General features: G+C 47.4%; 1 protein-coding gene across 2 annotated transcripts; it reads right to left on the reverse strand.

Annotated features, from left to right (window-relative positions):
• Window positions 1-1217: 1217 nt before the first annotated feature.
• On the reverse strand, window positions 1218-14703 carry TACR2 (tachykinin receptor 2). Of its 2 annotated transcripts, XM_068196919.1 has the most exons (5): window positions 12712-14698; window positions 7013-7207; window positions 4137-4293; window positions 3301-3497; window positions 1218-2100 (listed from the first exon to the last, which is right to left on the reverse strand). In XM_068196919.1, the coding sequence occupies exons 1-5, from the start codon at window positions 13113-13115 to the stop codon at window positions 1905-1907; spliced, it is 1149 nt and encodes a 382-aa protein (XP_068053020.1). In that variant the 5' UTR covers window positions 13116-14698; the 3' UTR covers window positions 1218-1904. The 2 variants fall into 2 exon arrangements, with proteins under 2 accessions (XP_068053020.1, XP_068053021.1); XM_068196920.1 differs by lacking the exon at window positions 1218-2100 and having other exon boundaries at window positions 3297-3497; window positions 12712-14703.
• Window positions 14704-15874: the final 1171 nt, after the last annotated feature.

The raw sequence follows: 15874 nt of genomic DNA on the forward strand, positions 1-15874 counted from the left end.
GTGCCAGTCAGGGATTGCACGGGGAAGCCCTGGCAGCGCGTGTGTGACTCTGGGGCATCTGCAATAGACTAGGGCTGGATGTTCAGGTGTGATGGAAGAGGAAGGGGGAAGCTGGGGTGCTCAAGATAGGCCTGTTTAATCTAAAAACTCTGCCTTAGAAAGCTGCAGAGTTTAAAGGCCTTAGACTCCCAGCAGCTGGGCAGGCGGAGAACAGCTCACATAGATCAAATACGGAACTCTGTGAGTAGGTGTCCTTCAGTTCCTCAGAGCAGGAGTCTCTGCCATGGTCCCAGTGATGTGTGCCTGGCAGAGCATCCCTCCCAAATGTTTTCCATCCCTTTGCCAGAGTGACTTGGTGGTGGCTGTGTGTAAGTGCCTCTTGCTGCTCTCCCTCTGCCCAGCACACACCCCAGCAGGGCAGTGGTGGGAAGAGCAGGCTGGCCTGGGCAGAGGGCTGGCCAGGGAACACCTGCACTAGAAACTGTCTGCTGGAATGATTTAAAATCATGAACTTTTCCACAGGGGCCTGGGCTCTCTTGTCCCGGTAGTGGGACAAGTTTGTTGCATAACATAATTGTTCTCCACAGAGCCAGGGAGGTGGAGAAAGAACATATATCTCGTACCTGTATTGGAACAGCCTTGGCAAAATCATATCCCTGAGTACTCTTTCAGTTCAAGCCATGAACGTTTTCTGCGAATTTACTGCAGAATTTAAGCCTGGCAGCACTTTGTAGTTTGGCTTTCACAGAGCAAAGGAGAATATTTCAAATAACTGGATCTTGTCAACATTACAGGAGCTTTTTAATTGATAAGGTATGGCTCTGTGATATTATTTACAAACCTGGCATGAGAGGTGAAGGTGATTGTAAGGTGCTAACTTATCACAGCTGTATTGAATGCTGTATTACTTTTACATAATGTTTATATTTCAGCTTCTCCTGTTTTGTGTGCCTGCACATAATGCTTCAGGCTGGGAAGATGACATTTATTTTCATATCTGGGAAGAGCAGTGAGGATAAATATGGGGTAAGTCTGGAAATGGAAGGTGAAGGGACTATCTGGGAAAAGACAGTGATGGACCACTGCTGTTAGGACTAAAATGATGTAAAGAAGGTGGATTCTGATTGGATCCATGAGCCCTGACCAAGCCAGTGGCCATCCCTGGCTGCTGACTCTTCTGAGAGCCTCGCTCTCTAAATTAGGCACCACAATTAATGTGAAGGAGAAATCACTTGAGCATGGTTTAATAGGAAAACAACATCGTATTTTGGGACAAGGTTATAGAAATCCATGTAATGACAACATCTTAAGGAACTGTTTCTGCTGGTGAAATTGCAGGCATGAAAATCCCAGAAAGCAGAAAATTTTGAGGGCAGGCTGGATTTTTCAGTTTGGATGTGTTAGTATTTGCCTCTGTTGTAAGCAGGCTTTGGTCCGCAGTGCCTTGGGGCTGCTGAGCTGTGGGACTTGGCTGCCCACACAGCCCTGGGGGTCCATCCCAGCTGGCCACAGGAGCCCCAGCCTTTCTGCTCCATCGCCGCTTTCCTGACTTGAAGTGTCTTGGTGGAGCAGAAATCAGGAGATCACAATGTCGAAGAGAATGATTTCTATTCTCCTGATTGGCACTGCCTCAGATCTGCTTTGCTGATTTTTTTACCTCCTGGGCCTGATGTCTGGTCTGTATTGCAGTTGTTGATGTAAGGGAGGGCTAAACTTGTACCCGTAGCTGGGTGATATTTGGACCTACATGGATATAAATGTTATCAACGTGCTGCCTTCAATGCTGATGGCATCTAAAGAAGTCCTGTAAGAAACACTTGCTCCAGAGAAAAAGACTTGCTTTTCAGGCTTCAGATCTGCTGCCTTGGCATGGTGTGTGGGGATACAGAACCAGGAGCAGGAAATCAAAGTGTTAATTGGGTGAGGGTAAATGATGTCTTCTCTTTCTCATTCATCTGGGTTTCTGTGTTGAAACTTGTTGTTCTTGACTTCCTGTGGGCCGTCTGGTAGAGAGACGGGGACATAAGTTTAAGTTTGTCTTTTTCTGTTGCTTTTATGCAGGGACACCACCGGAAGGCTAGCTTGAAGCCAGAGCGAAACCTGTAAAAGTGAGAAAAGCAATTAAATGGTGAAATGATTTTTCTAATTGTGCAGGGAATGAACAAACTCATGACTTGGTTCTACCTGTGAATGACTATGGAAAAAAATTGTTCTACTGAAATCAAATGAATGAGGTGAAAAACTAAATGCATGAAAGCATGGAGGGAGGTGCACTAGGAGTTTATGATCAGATTTCCTTGTATTTTAAGTTAACATACATGATCAGTGAAATGGCAGGGTGTTTGATGGGCTCAGTAGATGGTGCTGACCATGCTGGTAGCTGCATTTGTGAGACACAGAAAATCTGAGGAAAATACATGCATTTACCTACTGGGAGTTAAAAAAAAAAAAAAACAAAAAAACTATGAATAATTAAATGAGGAAGCTGTCTGCTTTCTGAGAGAGGAGGGGGAGGACATGTTTGTGTGTCTCATGCTAAATGCAGTTTGGGTGAATGGGCTGTAAAACTCTTCCTTTGCCGGCTCACAGGCAGGATGGCGTTTGAAGCGCTCACAGAAGCGAGCCTTGCAGCATCGCTCTGGAGTTAAACACTCGGCTGCTCAGACCCAGTGAAACTGCACAGGATTGCTGCTGCTAACCATCGATTACCTTTGAGGCTCACAGCGTGCCTGAAGAGGCATGGCGGGGTTATGGATGCAGGATTTGGCACGGAGATCCACGGGCAGCCCGAGCAGCTCCCTGCGCTCTGCATCGCGCAGCGCAACAGGGACATCTCTTGGCTGCTGCCTCGTGGTGACACATCCCCATGGCACCTTCACAGTCACCCGTGGGCTGCTCCTGCTTCCCTTCCCACCCCTGGGGGTGAGCCCAGGACTGTGCTGGGGGGTGGCCTGGGAAGAACAGGTGGCTGAGCCAGCCCAGCATGAGCTCAGCAGATGCAGTGCAGGGATTACAGGTCCCTCCCTTGGAAACAGGATGGTCTGCATGTGGAAATGGGTGGAAATGTGCCTGGGCTGATCCTGTGCCTGCTGCTTGCACTTTATTCGGAGACAGAAAATACTATGGGCTGAGTTAAAAGCTCAGAGTGTATCCCATCTCACATTATCAGCACAGTTAAGTTGTCTCGTTGGCCTAGGGACTGCAGTTGAAAATCACGGCTGTTCTCACCTCCAGAGATTTATGCTTTTTTCAGTCTGAGATTTGAGTTTTCTCTGTGCACACATGCTCACGCTACCTCACCTCTGGTTCAGGCAGCAGTAGATGATGGGGTTGTACATTGTCGAGCTCATGGCAAGGAGGAAGACTGCGAGATACACCTGCTGAATGTACTTCTGCTGGTAGATGTCTTCCTTGAAGCTCCCCAGGATGAAGTATATGTGATAGGGCAGCCAGCAGACAGCAAAAATGATCACCACTACCACCATCGTCTTCACAAACTAGGAAAACAAAAGCAAGGGTTATTCCTGGGCTTGCTGGCGCAGTGGGAAGTGCTGCTGTCACTTAGAGGCTGGTTTGCCCTCCCAAAGTGCAGAGTATGGAATGTGGACCTGGACTGCTGTGACAAAGAAACCAGCCCTGGTGATGAAAACTGGGAACAGGGAGGGAGTGCCCTGGCCATGGAAACTGGAGCACGGAAGGAGTGCCCTGGTGATGGGAACAGGGCGGGGGTTAAAGCAAACCTTTCCCAGGGCACTGAGAGGACTCTGCAGAGGAACTGCTTGTAGCTGCACCAGGGAGATGTGCAGGGAAACGAGCTCGCTGCTCTTACACTGAGACTGCTCCACGCTGTCCAGAGTTTTACCCTGGTTTATCCTGCAACGTGCGGATTCTCTTCACTCTCTAAGGGCTGCTGGCAGCTGGCCTGCTGCTGTGAGCTTTCTTCCTTGAAGGCTGGCTGGTGCACACAATCACCATTTTTTTCAATCTTGCAGGCTGATGCCTTTTACCTCGAACCCAAAATATTTTGTTAACCTTTCAAGCCCAATCCCACAAGATTTTGTGTGGAACACCAGCTCCATTTTGGACCCAGCAGGGCTGGTGTGTGGGGGTAATGATACTTGAGTTTCACTTCTGACCTTTTTTTTGGCATTAACTTGGTGTTCGTAGTGGACTCTGTTGAGGTGGTTGCCTGGAGCCGTGCTGCTCCACAGAGTAACTCCTATAATGCTGTATGCAACAAACATCACCATTAAAGGCAGCAAATAAATCAACACAATCACGGCAATGTGGTACCTGAAAGAGAAGAACAAGCAGTTTTTCACAGTCAGTATGGCTCTTGGAGATCTCTTTCAGAAATTGTCTTTTGGATATATATGCTGGCTCCTATTAGCAAAACCACAAAGAAGACTTTTTGCCTATAATTATTGTTACAGGGACTTCTGTAAACAAAAGGGCAAAAATGAGCAAAATCTCATCTCTGTGGTGGTGAGATGAGTGGTCCTTGGGCTGGATTCCCTGGTCTTTCAAGACAAAGTAACATCATTGATCTTTTAGCAGAGGGTCCAGGGCCACCTGCATTGAGCTTTGCTATCCCACTGCAGCCAGAAGAGACAGAGAGAGAGAGAGATGGTGGTAAAAGTACAAGCCCTTAAATCACAGATATAGTCCAGAAACTATGGAGTAGCTTGATGAATGCAGCAGTGGCAACAGTGGAGAAAAGCCAGATCAGGGCCTGCAAAAGGTATCTGGCTGCTAACAGGGTGCACAAAGATGCAGATAGTGAGGAAGGGATGTTGCCTGTATTTGTGTAGCTGGCTGTTTTCATTTGTATGAGCACACAGAGTTAATGTACCACCAACAGGCCACTCAGTTACTGCTCCAGCTGAAAGCACTGGCATCCCCTTAGCTGTGTTTTAACCTCAGCCATTCTAGTTTTCTGTGTCACCCCACAAACTTCTGCTGGCTCCCTCATGCTGGGGGCTGATTAGTTTAAGCAACTACCATTTATGGGAAGGGAACAACCTGCTCAGTCCCTTACAGCAGCTGTCAAATTAACATAAACAGTGTGAAAAGTAGGATTAGGCAGGAGGGCTCTGGCACACGCTGCTGGCAGTGACCCCAAAGGCTGGGGGGGTGCAAATGGTCCTTCTCAGTCTGACAAGGCAGTCTTGTAACTTTACTACTTTGCTGCAAAGTTAACCTGTCACCAGAAGAAAAATCCTCTGTGGTTAAGGTTCTTTACTCTAGTTAAACTTCTATATCCTTTATATCTAATATTTTTCAGGCACTGGCAGTCAGTAGTGCATTGTTTGGAGGTTTTTTAAAATTTTTTTTTACTTCTTTCTGTCATAATTATACACATCTTTCCTGCAGGAAAGGATTTTCCTATGTTCTGAAGTCTAGAAATCTTGAAAGATGGGTTTATCCAACTGCAAATGATTCAGAGGACACACAGTTAACACAGGAACCCAGGTCTCAAATTTTTTGTTTGTTTTTCTTTGGGTTCCTTAGTATTTCTTTGCCTTGTGATTTGGACTAGTGTATGAGTGGCTGCACATGGCTTTTTCTCCATGGTCTGTGTTGCAGGCATCTATCCCAACAAACCCATCATGCAGTATGATTCCTGGGGAGCAATGTTTCCAACTTCCTTTCTAAGAGAGATACCAAAACCTGCAGATCCGAAGCTGTTCAGGGAGAGAGAGCTGGTGAGTGATGGATTGTGCTCAGGAGCTGCTGCTCTTCAGCTGGAGATCCCAGAAAGGATCTGCTCTGTTATTTGCCGCGTTCAGAACCAGCCTTTCCAGCCCACAGGGACTTTATCAGATGCTGGGGAACTCATTTGAATCCTTTCCATGCCATGGATGTGGGAGAGATAAACCTCACACTTTTCATCTGAATGGAATCGTCACCAGTGACTCATGTATTAGTGGTTATCTATTCTCCCTCCTCCTCAGTCCACAGGCACCCTGTTCCCCAAAAAGTACCAAGGGGTACCAAAAAGGAGCCCCCAGGAAGAGGAGCATCACCCAGCATGAGAGGTTTGAGCCTGATTTTACTCTTTGCTCAACTGGGAACAACTGGCAACCACTGTCTGAATATGCTGCAGCTTGGCCAAAATGACACAAAGGTCATGGAACTTGGGACATATTAGTGTGAAAATCAGTTAGTTTGGTAATCACTAAGTTGAGGAGGCATCCAGCTGCCTGCCAGAGATGAAGACTGAGCAGGGCAAATGTCCCACATGCATGGAGCAGGGCAAAACCCTTCACAGTGGGTTTTGGTTTGAAAAATTGTTTGCACTTTGTTAATTGATTGGTTCCCTTTCCTCATTTCTCCCATTGCTACTTTGTAAAGATATGTTTTGTTTGATAAATTTCTCATTGCGTGCTTTGAATGATGAGTAATCCCAGCAGATCCCCTAAATGCAGGGTATGGCTTTGTTTCATCTGTTTGAACAATCTTGCTTTCAAGCAGGAGGAAATCGCTGTGAGGCTCAGGAACCTCCAGGAGCGCAGATGTGTGCCCAGATAAATATGTCTATAAAACCTTAGGATGTTTGAAACATGCTGCTCTCAGGTTTTATTTTCCTTTTACCCCCACAAAGAGCAGCATCATTTTTAACTAATTATGTGGCTTCTCAGCATTAAAGATACCCAGTTTCCTCCTGCCTGACAGAGGAAGAAAATCCAGAACCTTTGAAACCAGGATTTACTGATTGTTTAGAGACTTTTTGCACTGGTTTACCTTAAATTCCCCAAGCTCTGTATGTAGGGTTTCTGGATATTATAACCAGTTTTCAAAGCAGGGGAGGATGGCAGGTTTAGGATTACCCTGAACCACGATCACCTGGCAGCTTTTGCCACAGCTGGCTTAAATTGAGTTTAGATGGGCTGCCCCAGACCCACATTCTCCTGCTCTCTCTCCCAGCACTCTCCATAGCCAGCAGTTTGGAGATGAAATTATCTTCCTGGTTAACTTTAGCCTGAACTGGGAGTTTCACCGTGTCTCTTACACCAGCTGGTGCTTGGATCCAACGTCATCAGGCCAGACCACGATGCATTTCATGGTGCCATTGTCCACGGTGATCTCGGCGTAGAAGCACTGCGGGAAGGCAAGCCCGAATGCCACCAGCCAGATGATCCCAATGATGACTCTGGTGTTTCCAGCAGAGAGCCTGGGCTTGAAGGGGTGAATGATGGCCACATACCTGCAAGAAACAGGTGTAGTACTTTTACAGTGAGACTGGCAAGCTGTACAACAAACGCAGCAAGTGTAAAAACTCACCAGGAGTGAGTGGGATTTATTAATATAGACATTTTGACAGGTCCCAGGCTGTAAATAATAAGGAACTAAATACTTTCTGAAAGGAATTATTGCAAGTCTTAGGGAAGGATTTATTAAACCCACGTGGATGGATGCTTCTGGTGTGAAGAGGAAGCAGTCCTTTATGTGTTCTGCATACAGGTTTTGCAAGCTCAAAATATTTCCATAGGGAAATATTCCCTTATGGAAAAATTCCCTTATGGAATTTTTCATAGAATCCCAGAATGGTTGGGGTTGGAAGGCACCCTAAAGATTACCTAGTTCCAATCCCCAGCCATGGGCAGGACACCTTCCACTATTCCAGGTTGCTCCAAGCCCTGTCCAACCTGGCCTTGAACACTTCCAGGGATGGGGCAGCCCCAGCTTCTCTGGGCAACCTGTGCCAGGGCTCACCTCCCTCACAGGGGAAGAATTTCCTCCCAGTATCCCATATACCCTTCACTCCATCAGCATGAAGCCATTCCCCCTGTCCTGTCACTCCAGGTCCTTGTAAAAATTATTCTCGTTCTTTTATTTATTTTTGCATGTGCCTTACCAAAAAAAAAAAAAAAAAAAAGCCCAGCCAAGCTTTTCTAATTCATAATTTTTAATTCATAATTATTCCTAATTCTGTCAATCTCTGATGCTTCATATTGGCACAAGAGCAGACTGGGGTCTTGACTATCATTTACCCTGACTTTTTCCCCACTGATTTTGAGCTGTGGAAAACTCGTGCTGTCTGCCTCTGTGACTGCCCGAGCACTGGTGCTTGCAGAGAAGGGAAGGGCTGACCCTTTCATCCCACACCTGCTCAGAGCCCTCAGGCACATCTGACTATTGGATTACTCACGAGCCCTCTGGTTTTAAGTTCCCTGTGTGGAAATGCACGGCGTTGTAACGAGTACATAATCAATTATGCATTTCTTGTCATGCTGCCCCTATTCTTTGTCATGGTTGTAAAAAAGGCAAAGTAGAGTGGAAAATGCCCATTGCCTCCTGGTTTTCATAGAAAAAATCTGACAAATTGTGCTGTCTCTTGGCCAGGCTGTTGGCAGGGAGCTCTGCCCAGCTGCTGCTGCCGGACAGGCAGCACAGTGAGCAATGCAGGGCTGCACAGCAGCAGGGCCTTATTTAGCTATAACATTTTCATGTCACCTCGCTTTTCTTTAGCTTGCCAGAGGCAGTGTTATACAGTGCTCGAGTCTGGTCAGGGAGGAATCCACTGGTGCATATTCTCCAGAGTGTTTGCCCACAGAAGTGCCTGAAACCATGATCTGTGACCCTCGGTGAATGGCAAGTCCTGGGAAGAAATGATGCCAGCCACTGTGCTGTCACTGCAGCCTGTGTTGCAGACATCAAAGGGGTTACAGGGCTGGGTGCAGGCTTTCCCAGCTGCCAGGGATGCACCCCCGAGGCAAGCTGTGATTTTAGCTGAGCTCCTGCAAGTTGGGAGATTTATCAAACCTGCTGAGATCTCCTGGCCCCTCTTGCTGTGTGGCAGCATGGCCTTTGCCCCCGTGCTGCTCATGCTCGCTGTGCCCCCTCTCAATGCCCCTGTGGCATCCCAGGATGCTGGGACCACAGTCTCTCTCTGCTCCTCATACATGTAGACAGAACAAGCTCAATTTTGGACCCTGTTGTGCACTTTCCAAACAGGTCATAGGAGACTTTGCTAAGCAGAGTGTGAAACTCGAGCTGATCGATAAGGCTGCGTTTCTGCCTCGAGCGCTGCACTGGGAACAGCTGCTCTGGGAATGGGGAAATGGAGTGATCCTAGAGCCAGCGGTGAGCAATATCACCAGGGGCTTTTCCGTGGCAGATAAAAGTGGCTTAGATCACTTCTCAGCCTCCTTCCTTAAAGTAAACCACTTCAGAAGATATTGTTTTTATAGAAGTTAAACAGTGGAGCTGGAGTGGACACAAGTTCTCTTAACAATAAATGGAAGCATCGAGTTTCCAGGAGACAGCGTCAGGATCTGTTTTAAGGCTAACCAAAGAATACCTAAATATGGTTTGCAGTGAGGTGCTAATTTCTCTTTCTGATCTGTGCTACGTGACTAAAGAGATTTTGGCTATATAGGTGCTTTCACCAAAAATCCCCAAGGAACAAGAGTAGAAAGACATGACAACAGGCTGAGACAGCTTTTAAAAAATACTCTTTGTCAGACAACATGTATAAAATAGCAGCTAACAACAACCCTTGATTTACAGCCAGGAGCAGCAAAAGACTATTTGAGTCTAAAACTGGGCTGCCGTTGATTCTAAATAGGGATTTGCTTTCATCTGGAAACTGCGGACTGTCAAACACGTCCCTCAGCCCTGTCCTGGCGAGCGGTCCCGCACTGAGCCCTGTCCCCAGCTCCTGCGCAGGTTTCAGCGGGCATTACACGTGAGAAAAGCCCTTTTCCCTCTCCTAGCCTGTTTATCTGGTGTGATTGCTCTGTGATTGCCTCCTGAGGCTGGGTGTGCCGGGCTGATCCGAGCTGCGAGCCCGGTGGCTCCGGAGGGAGGCTGGCTCCCCTCCCGAGGGAGCTGCAAGGACCCTTGTGCATAGGGGAGCGCAAAACCTGAATGAAACTGCAAAGTCAACAGCAGGGCTTTGCTAAAGAGAGCCGGTGTTTCACTCCTTTGCTAAAGAGTGCCGGTGTTTCACTCCTTGCTGAAGGAGTGCCGGTGTTTCACTCCTTTGCTAAAGAGTGCCGGTGTTTCACTCCTTTGCTAAAGAGTGCCGGTGTTTCACTCCTTTGCTAAAGAGTGCCGGTGTTTCACTCCTTGCTAAAGGAGTGCCGGTGTTTCACTCCTTTGCTAAAGAGTGCCGGTGTTTCACTCCTTGCTAAAGGAGTGCCGGTGTTTCACTCCTTTGCTGAAGAGTGCCGGTGTTTCACTCCTTGCTGAAGGAGTGCCGGTGTTTCACTCCTTTGCTAAAGAGTGCCGGTATTTCACTCCTTTGCTAAAGAGTGCCGGTGTTTCACTCCTTGCTAAAGGAGTGCCGGTGTTTCACTCCTTTGCTAAAGAGTGCCGGTGTTTCACTCCTTTGCTAAAGAGTGCCAGTGTTTCACTCCTTGCTAAAGGAGTGCCGGTGTTTCACTCCTTGCTAAAGAGTGCCGGTGTTTCACTCCTTGCTAAAGGAGTGCCGGTGTTTCACTCCTTTGCTAAAGAGTGTCGGTGTTTCACTCCTTTGCTAAAGAGTGCCGGTGTTTCACTCCTTTGCTAAAGAGTGCCGGTGTTTCACTCCTTGCTAAAGAGTGCCGGTGTTTCACTCCTTTGCTAAAGAGTGCCGGTGTTTCACTCCTTTGCTAAAGAGTGCCGGTGTTTCACTCCTTGCTGAAGGAGTGCCGGTGTTTCACTCCTTTGCTAAAGAGTGCCGGTGTTTCACTCCTTTGCTAAAGAGTGCCGGTGTTTCACTCCTTGCTAAAGGAGTGCCGGTGTTTCACTCCTTGCTGAAGGAGTGCCGGTGTTTCACTCCTTTGCTAAAGAGTGCCGGTGTTTCACTCCTTGCTAAAGAGTGCCGGTGTTTCACTCCTTTGCTGAAGGAGTGCCGGTGTTTCACTCCTTTGCTAAAGAGTGCCGGTGTTTCACTCCTTGCTAAAGAGTGCCGGTGTTTCACTCCTTTGCTGAAGGAGTGCCGGTATTTCACTCCTTTGCTAAAGAGTGCCGGTGTTTCACTCCTTGTTAAAGGAGTGCCGGTGTTTCACTCCTTTGCTGAAGAGTGCCGGTGTTTCACTCCTTTGCTAAAGGAGTGCCGGTGTTTCACTCCTTTGCTAAAGAGTGCCGGTGTTTCACTCCTTGCTAAAGGAGTGCCTGTGTTTCACTCCTTTGCTAAAGAGTGCCGGTGTTTCACTCCTTTGCTAAAGGAGTGCCGGTGTTTCACTCCTTTGCTAAAGGAGTGCCGGTGTTTCACTCCTTGCTAAAGAGTGCCGGTGTTTCACTCCTTTGCTAAAGAGTGCCGGTGTTTCACTGCTTTGCTAAAGAGTGCCGGTGTTTCACTCCTTTGCTAAAGAGTGCCGGTGTTTCACTCCTTGCTAAAGGAGTGCCTGTGTTTCACTCCTTTGCTAAAGAGTGCCGGTGTTTCACTCCTTTGCTAAAGGAGTGCCGGTGTTTCACTCCTTGCTAAAGGAGTGCCTGTGTTTCACTCCTTTGCTAAAGAGTGCCGGTGTTTCACTCCTTGTTAAAGGAGTGCCGGTGTTTCACTCCTTTGCTGAAGAGTGCCGGTGTTTCACTCCTTTGCTAAAGGAGTGCCGGTGTTTCACTCCTTTGCTAAAGAGTGCCGGTGTTTCACTCCTTGCTAAAGGAGTGCCGGTGTTTCACTCCTTTGCTGAAGAGCTCCGGTGTTTCACTCCTTTGCTAAAGGAGTGCCTGTGTTTCACTCCTTTGCTAAAGAGTGCCGGTGTTTCACTCCTTTGCTAAAGGAGTGCCGGTGTTTCACTCCTTTGCTAAAGGAGTGCCGGTGTTTCACTCCTTTGCTAAAGAGTGCCGGTGTTTCACTCCTTTGCTAAAGGAGTGCCGGTGTTTCACTCCTTTGCTAAAGGAGTGCCGGTGTTTCACTCCTTTGCTAAAGCGTGCCGGTATTTCGCCGGGTCAGGCTGCCCCAGGGAAATCCCTCTCCGTGCGGCTGCGGCAGGGAGAGGGTAAGTACTGCAGGGAAGACGGGAAGGATGCAAGGAAGGATGGTAGAGAGCGGAGCCTAAAGGGAAATAACCTCCTCTCCTTCTTGAACACAGCATTGCCTTTAAGGGAGGAGACTCCCACAGACTTCTGGCCACTTTCTAGTAAAAAGGAAAAACAGCTTCATGCTATTTAACAATGAGCTGTAAACACAGTCAGACTCCAGAAATTAAAGCTTGAAGTAAAAGTGACTTGGCAGTTGGAAGTGAATTTTATGAAAATACCAAATTGCCCCAGAAGTCAAAGAGAATCACTGTAATTACTTCCCTCCGTCTCAGAATAAGTCATTCTAATGAACCAGGGGAGCAGACTCTGCCATTTCTAATCTAATTCCCATTATTTCTGATGCTTTGCTGGACTCACAGCAGGATTAGGGCTGCTGATAGTTTCAGCAGCCCACAGCATATTCTCCTTTTTACGGATGTATCAGTCTCATGGTTTTAAAAAAACCCAATAAAGCCACAGTAGAGTTTTCAGGACGATTGGGAAACAATTTATGATCAATAATGTGAGAACAACAAAAATACCAGCCACTTCCACTCGTTACAGATTCAGGTGTGATTCAGACCAGGGATAAAGAACAGAAGATCATGCCATAATTAGCATCAAACCCCACAGTCTGGCAGTCCTTCCACTTTGCTGATAAGGCACCTGACAGAGTGGGGGCCAACCGCACAAACTATTGCAAGGATTTATTTTTATGACTTACGGGGGATCTTTTTGGACCTCATCTTCTCCTCTTACCTCTCTGCAGCCACGGCTGTCATGGAGTAAATGCTCACAAACACTGCGGTGATGGGGAACCAGTTCTGAAACCTGCAGAATTCCTCACCAAAATACCAGACATTGTGGCTGGCATAGATAAAGTTGAAGATGGTGTTGAAAGCAGACATCAGCAGGTCCGAAAGAGCCAAGTTAACGATGAAGTAATTGGTAGCGGTCCTCATTCTCCTGTGTGCCAGAATAATCCAGATGATGGTGGCGTTGCCAAGGATGGATGTGACAACGATGAAGGAGTAGGTGATGGCCCAGAGAGCAATTCTCCAGCCCGGCTGGCTGAACTGGGTTGCCGCCGTCCAGTTGCCGCCGTCCTCGAGGGAGCCAGCCTGAGAAACATTGCTCATGTTAAAAACAGAAAACACACCCATGGCTTTTCACTTCTTGTAAGTGTAAAAGAAAATCTTCTGACATCTGCTCATTTCCTTGCAGTAGATGCTGGTGTATGAATTTCCATGCATTTAACCAAGTGCTGTTAAAAGGACATCGGGATGAGCTGTCTCATGTCCTCGCGTCCTATTTTCCAAGTGATGCAAAGCAGTTTCAGGAGATGAGCGATGCCAAGGGCCTCCTCCTTCTTCCCTGGCATTTTAGCCTATGCTTGAAGAGCAAAAAAACTTAAGAACAACTCTCTTCTTCAAGTTTATTTTTCCTCTAAAAAAGGAAGAAAAAAAAAGGGAAAGGAAGATGTTTTCCAGGCCAGCGGCAAGTGATGTCTTCCTTTAGATCACTTTTAGGGACAAGAGAACATAAATGGAAGCCAAAAACCACTTCAATCCAAGTAGAAATTCTTTGTCAGGGCAGCAGTTTTCTAGAACACCAGGTGTCTGAATCCCCTGCGGTGGGACTGAGGACATTTGCTGTTCTTTCCCTGTGCAACTATTAAGCACGAGGCAGGAGTTGCACTGGGAGAAAATCTCAACAGGTTTTAAGGGGGCTTTGAAAGGAGGTGGAGTCTCTTGCAGGGAAAAACTAAACAACCAGTTTGACACCAAATGAAATATGGCAAAGTGGTACATGAAGCTTCCACCCCTTGCTGTGCTCAGTTAGTTTTGAATAACCTCTGCAATGGCCACGCTGCTCTGTCAGGATTTTACAGGCTTACATGCAAGGGTGGTTACTTCACCAGGTTTCCCAGTCCTGAGACCCTTAAGTTTCCAGGACCCTGCCTGTCTTCCTGTGAGCTCTCACAGAAAGAGAGAAACTATATTTGATGCAGTTCAGCAAGATCCTTCCTTTTGGATGGCTGCATCCCCTTTCCCAGTGTGTGCTGTAGGAACCTGGTGACCCCATGCATGCAGAAATTTTGGGTTCTCGTAGGAAAGAGGAACCCCTGACTGCTCGGAGCACAGCGCTCCTGCTCGCTGTCAGCTTAAAGCAAAACAGAAGTGACACACTGAGGCTGAGATTTCCAAGAGTACTTGGCACTGACTCATGCCTGCTCGCCTGGGAGCTGAAGGGGTTTCAGGTATGAAAAGCTGCCTTCAGGGTTCAGAGTGCCTGTAGCGCTGGCATGGCAGTATTTTTCCAGCTCCTGGAGCTGCAGCTGTGCCAGGCTCTCCTGTAACAGGGCAGTGTTCATCAGCTCAGGATCCTTTGCACCAGCTCAGCCCGGAATCTTTCCTTGCTTCATTAATTTCTGGAGGCAGCATTGAGTTAACCCATCACCTAACCAACTCTCTCAAGCAGGTTTCCTCTGTTACAAAATTGCCCAAGTGTTGCTTTTAAAGAAATCAATACCTGGAGTCCTGCATGTAATGTCTCCTCCTCTTCCCTGCAGGTAATCCCTCTCACTTCCCTACCCAGAAACTGAAAAGGTAAACTGGTACCTATCTTCCAGAGTGCATCGCAAAGCTCTTCCAGGTGCTTCTTCGAAGTCTTAAACCTCATTAAACAGCTTAGGCACCTTCCACTTTCTGTACACAGTTCAGGAGGGCTGCTCATGACTTGCAATATCAATTCAACAGCTAATAGTGTTCTTCAAAATTTTTTTTTAATATCCTGTCTAAAATCCATGCAAATTTGAAGGCGAATAGGAGCCTTACCTCCATACATTTCGCTGGGAGTGCACTAAAGTGCTTTATCACTTACAGAAAGTAGAAGGGAAGCAAGTGCTCAGAAAAAGGGCTGCACTTATTGACCCTTCAGTGGGGAAGCTGTAACCTCTCTCGGCTGACTTTGAAGACATTCAAGGTGCTCAGGTTTCTTAGGAACCTTCTTGTGAACCATCTGCCCCGGTCCCCGATCTGTTACTCAGGTGATAATCGAACAGCAGCCACCCTTTGGTCAACATTTCATCGTACGAGTCAGGTGGGTTTGCCTTCCTGTATCCACACCCACTGCTTTTATTCGTTTGCTGGTTGTGCATTGACAAGGTTATCATCCTGGAGCCCGGCCAGCGATTTCGTGCATGCTATCAGCCTTTTTGACTTGAAAACTGGAGCAATTTTTGACACAGGCCGGCTCCAGATTTCTCAGGGAAGTCACATTTGCCTGAGACAGTGGGTAAAACCTGCCTCACCAGTGGTTTTGGAGTTACACCAGAGAAAGGGACTACCTTGAGAGCAGGGGGTTTGGGTTTGGCTGGTTTCACTGCTGGTTTTATTATGGGCAGGATTGTCAAGGCCAAACGTTACTGTGCTGAGTCACCAATCCCAGGTCTGAGCAAAGGGTGAGAGATGCAAACAAAAGATGCGGGTCTGCAAGGCCAGGAAGGGTGATTGAGGGGTTTTTTTGTGTTTTGGAAACATAATACAAGGTAATACAGGCAGTAGAGGCTTTAATTGTGTTGCAAGTTGGACTCTGCTTTTGGAGGAAGAACCTTTGTCCAGGGAGCAGCTGTGAGAGCAGGACATGAGGACCATGAGCATCCACCTTGGGTGGGGCAAGTGCAGCTGGCCTGCAGCTTCATCAGCCAGAAGTGGGCAGGAAGGAAGCAGCAAAAATGCCTCTGGTAGCGCTGAAAAGCTTTGGGTCTTTCTGACATGGTTTGGTGCAGGGCTAGCTGTAGTTCACTTCTTTCTGCAGAGCTCCTAAAGTCCTGGCTCTGCAGTCCATGGCTTCTGGTGTCTTTAGGACAACCACTGGCGATGAGTGAGGAAATGTGGAAGTTACTGATCCTTAACATGAA

The sequence above is a fragment of the Anomalospiza imberbis genome, chromosome 8 (genome assembly GCF_031753505.1).
Source record: "Anomalospiza imberbis isolate Cuckoo-Finch-1a 21T00152 chromosome 8, ASM3175350v1, whole genome shotgun sequence".
Classification (NCBI taxonomy): domain Eukaryota; kingdom Metazoa; phylum Chordata; class Aves; order Passeriformes; family Viduidae; genus Anomalospiza; species Anomalospiza imberbis.

Coding starts and splice junctions, on each gene's coding strand:
- TACR2 (XM_068196919.1), bottom strand. CDS start 13,115: ATGGGTGTGTTTTCTGTTTTTAACATGAGCAATGTTTCTCAGGCTGGC. Junction 3,498..4,136: donor AAGTTAATGCCAAAAAAAAG/GTCAGAAGTGAA, acceptor TTGTTTTCCTAG/TTTGTGAAGACGATGGTGGT. Junction 2,101..3,300: donor TACTGCTGCCTGAACCAGAG/GTGAGGTAGCGT, acceptor TCACTTTTACAG/GTTTCGCTCTGGCTTCAAGC.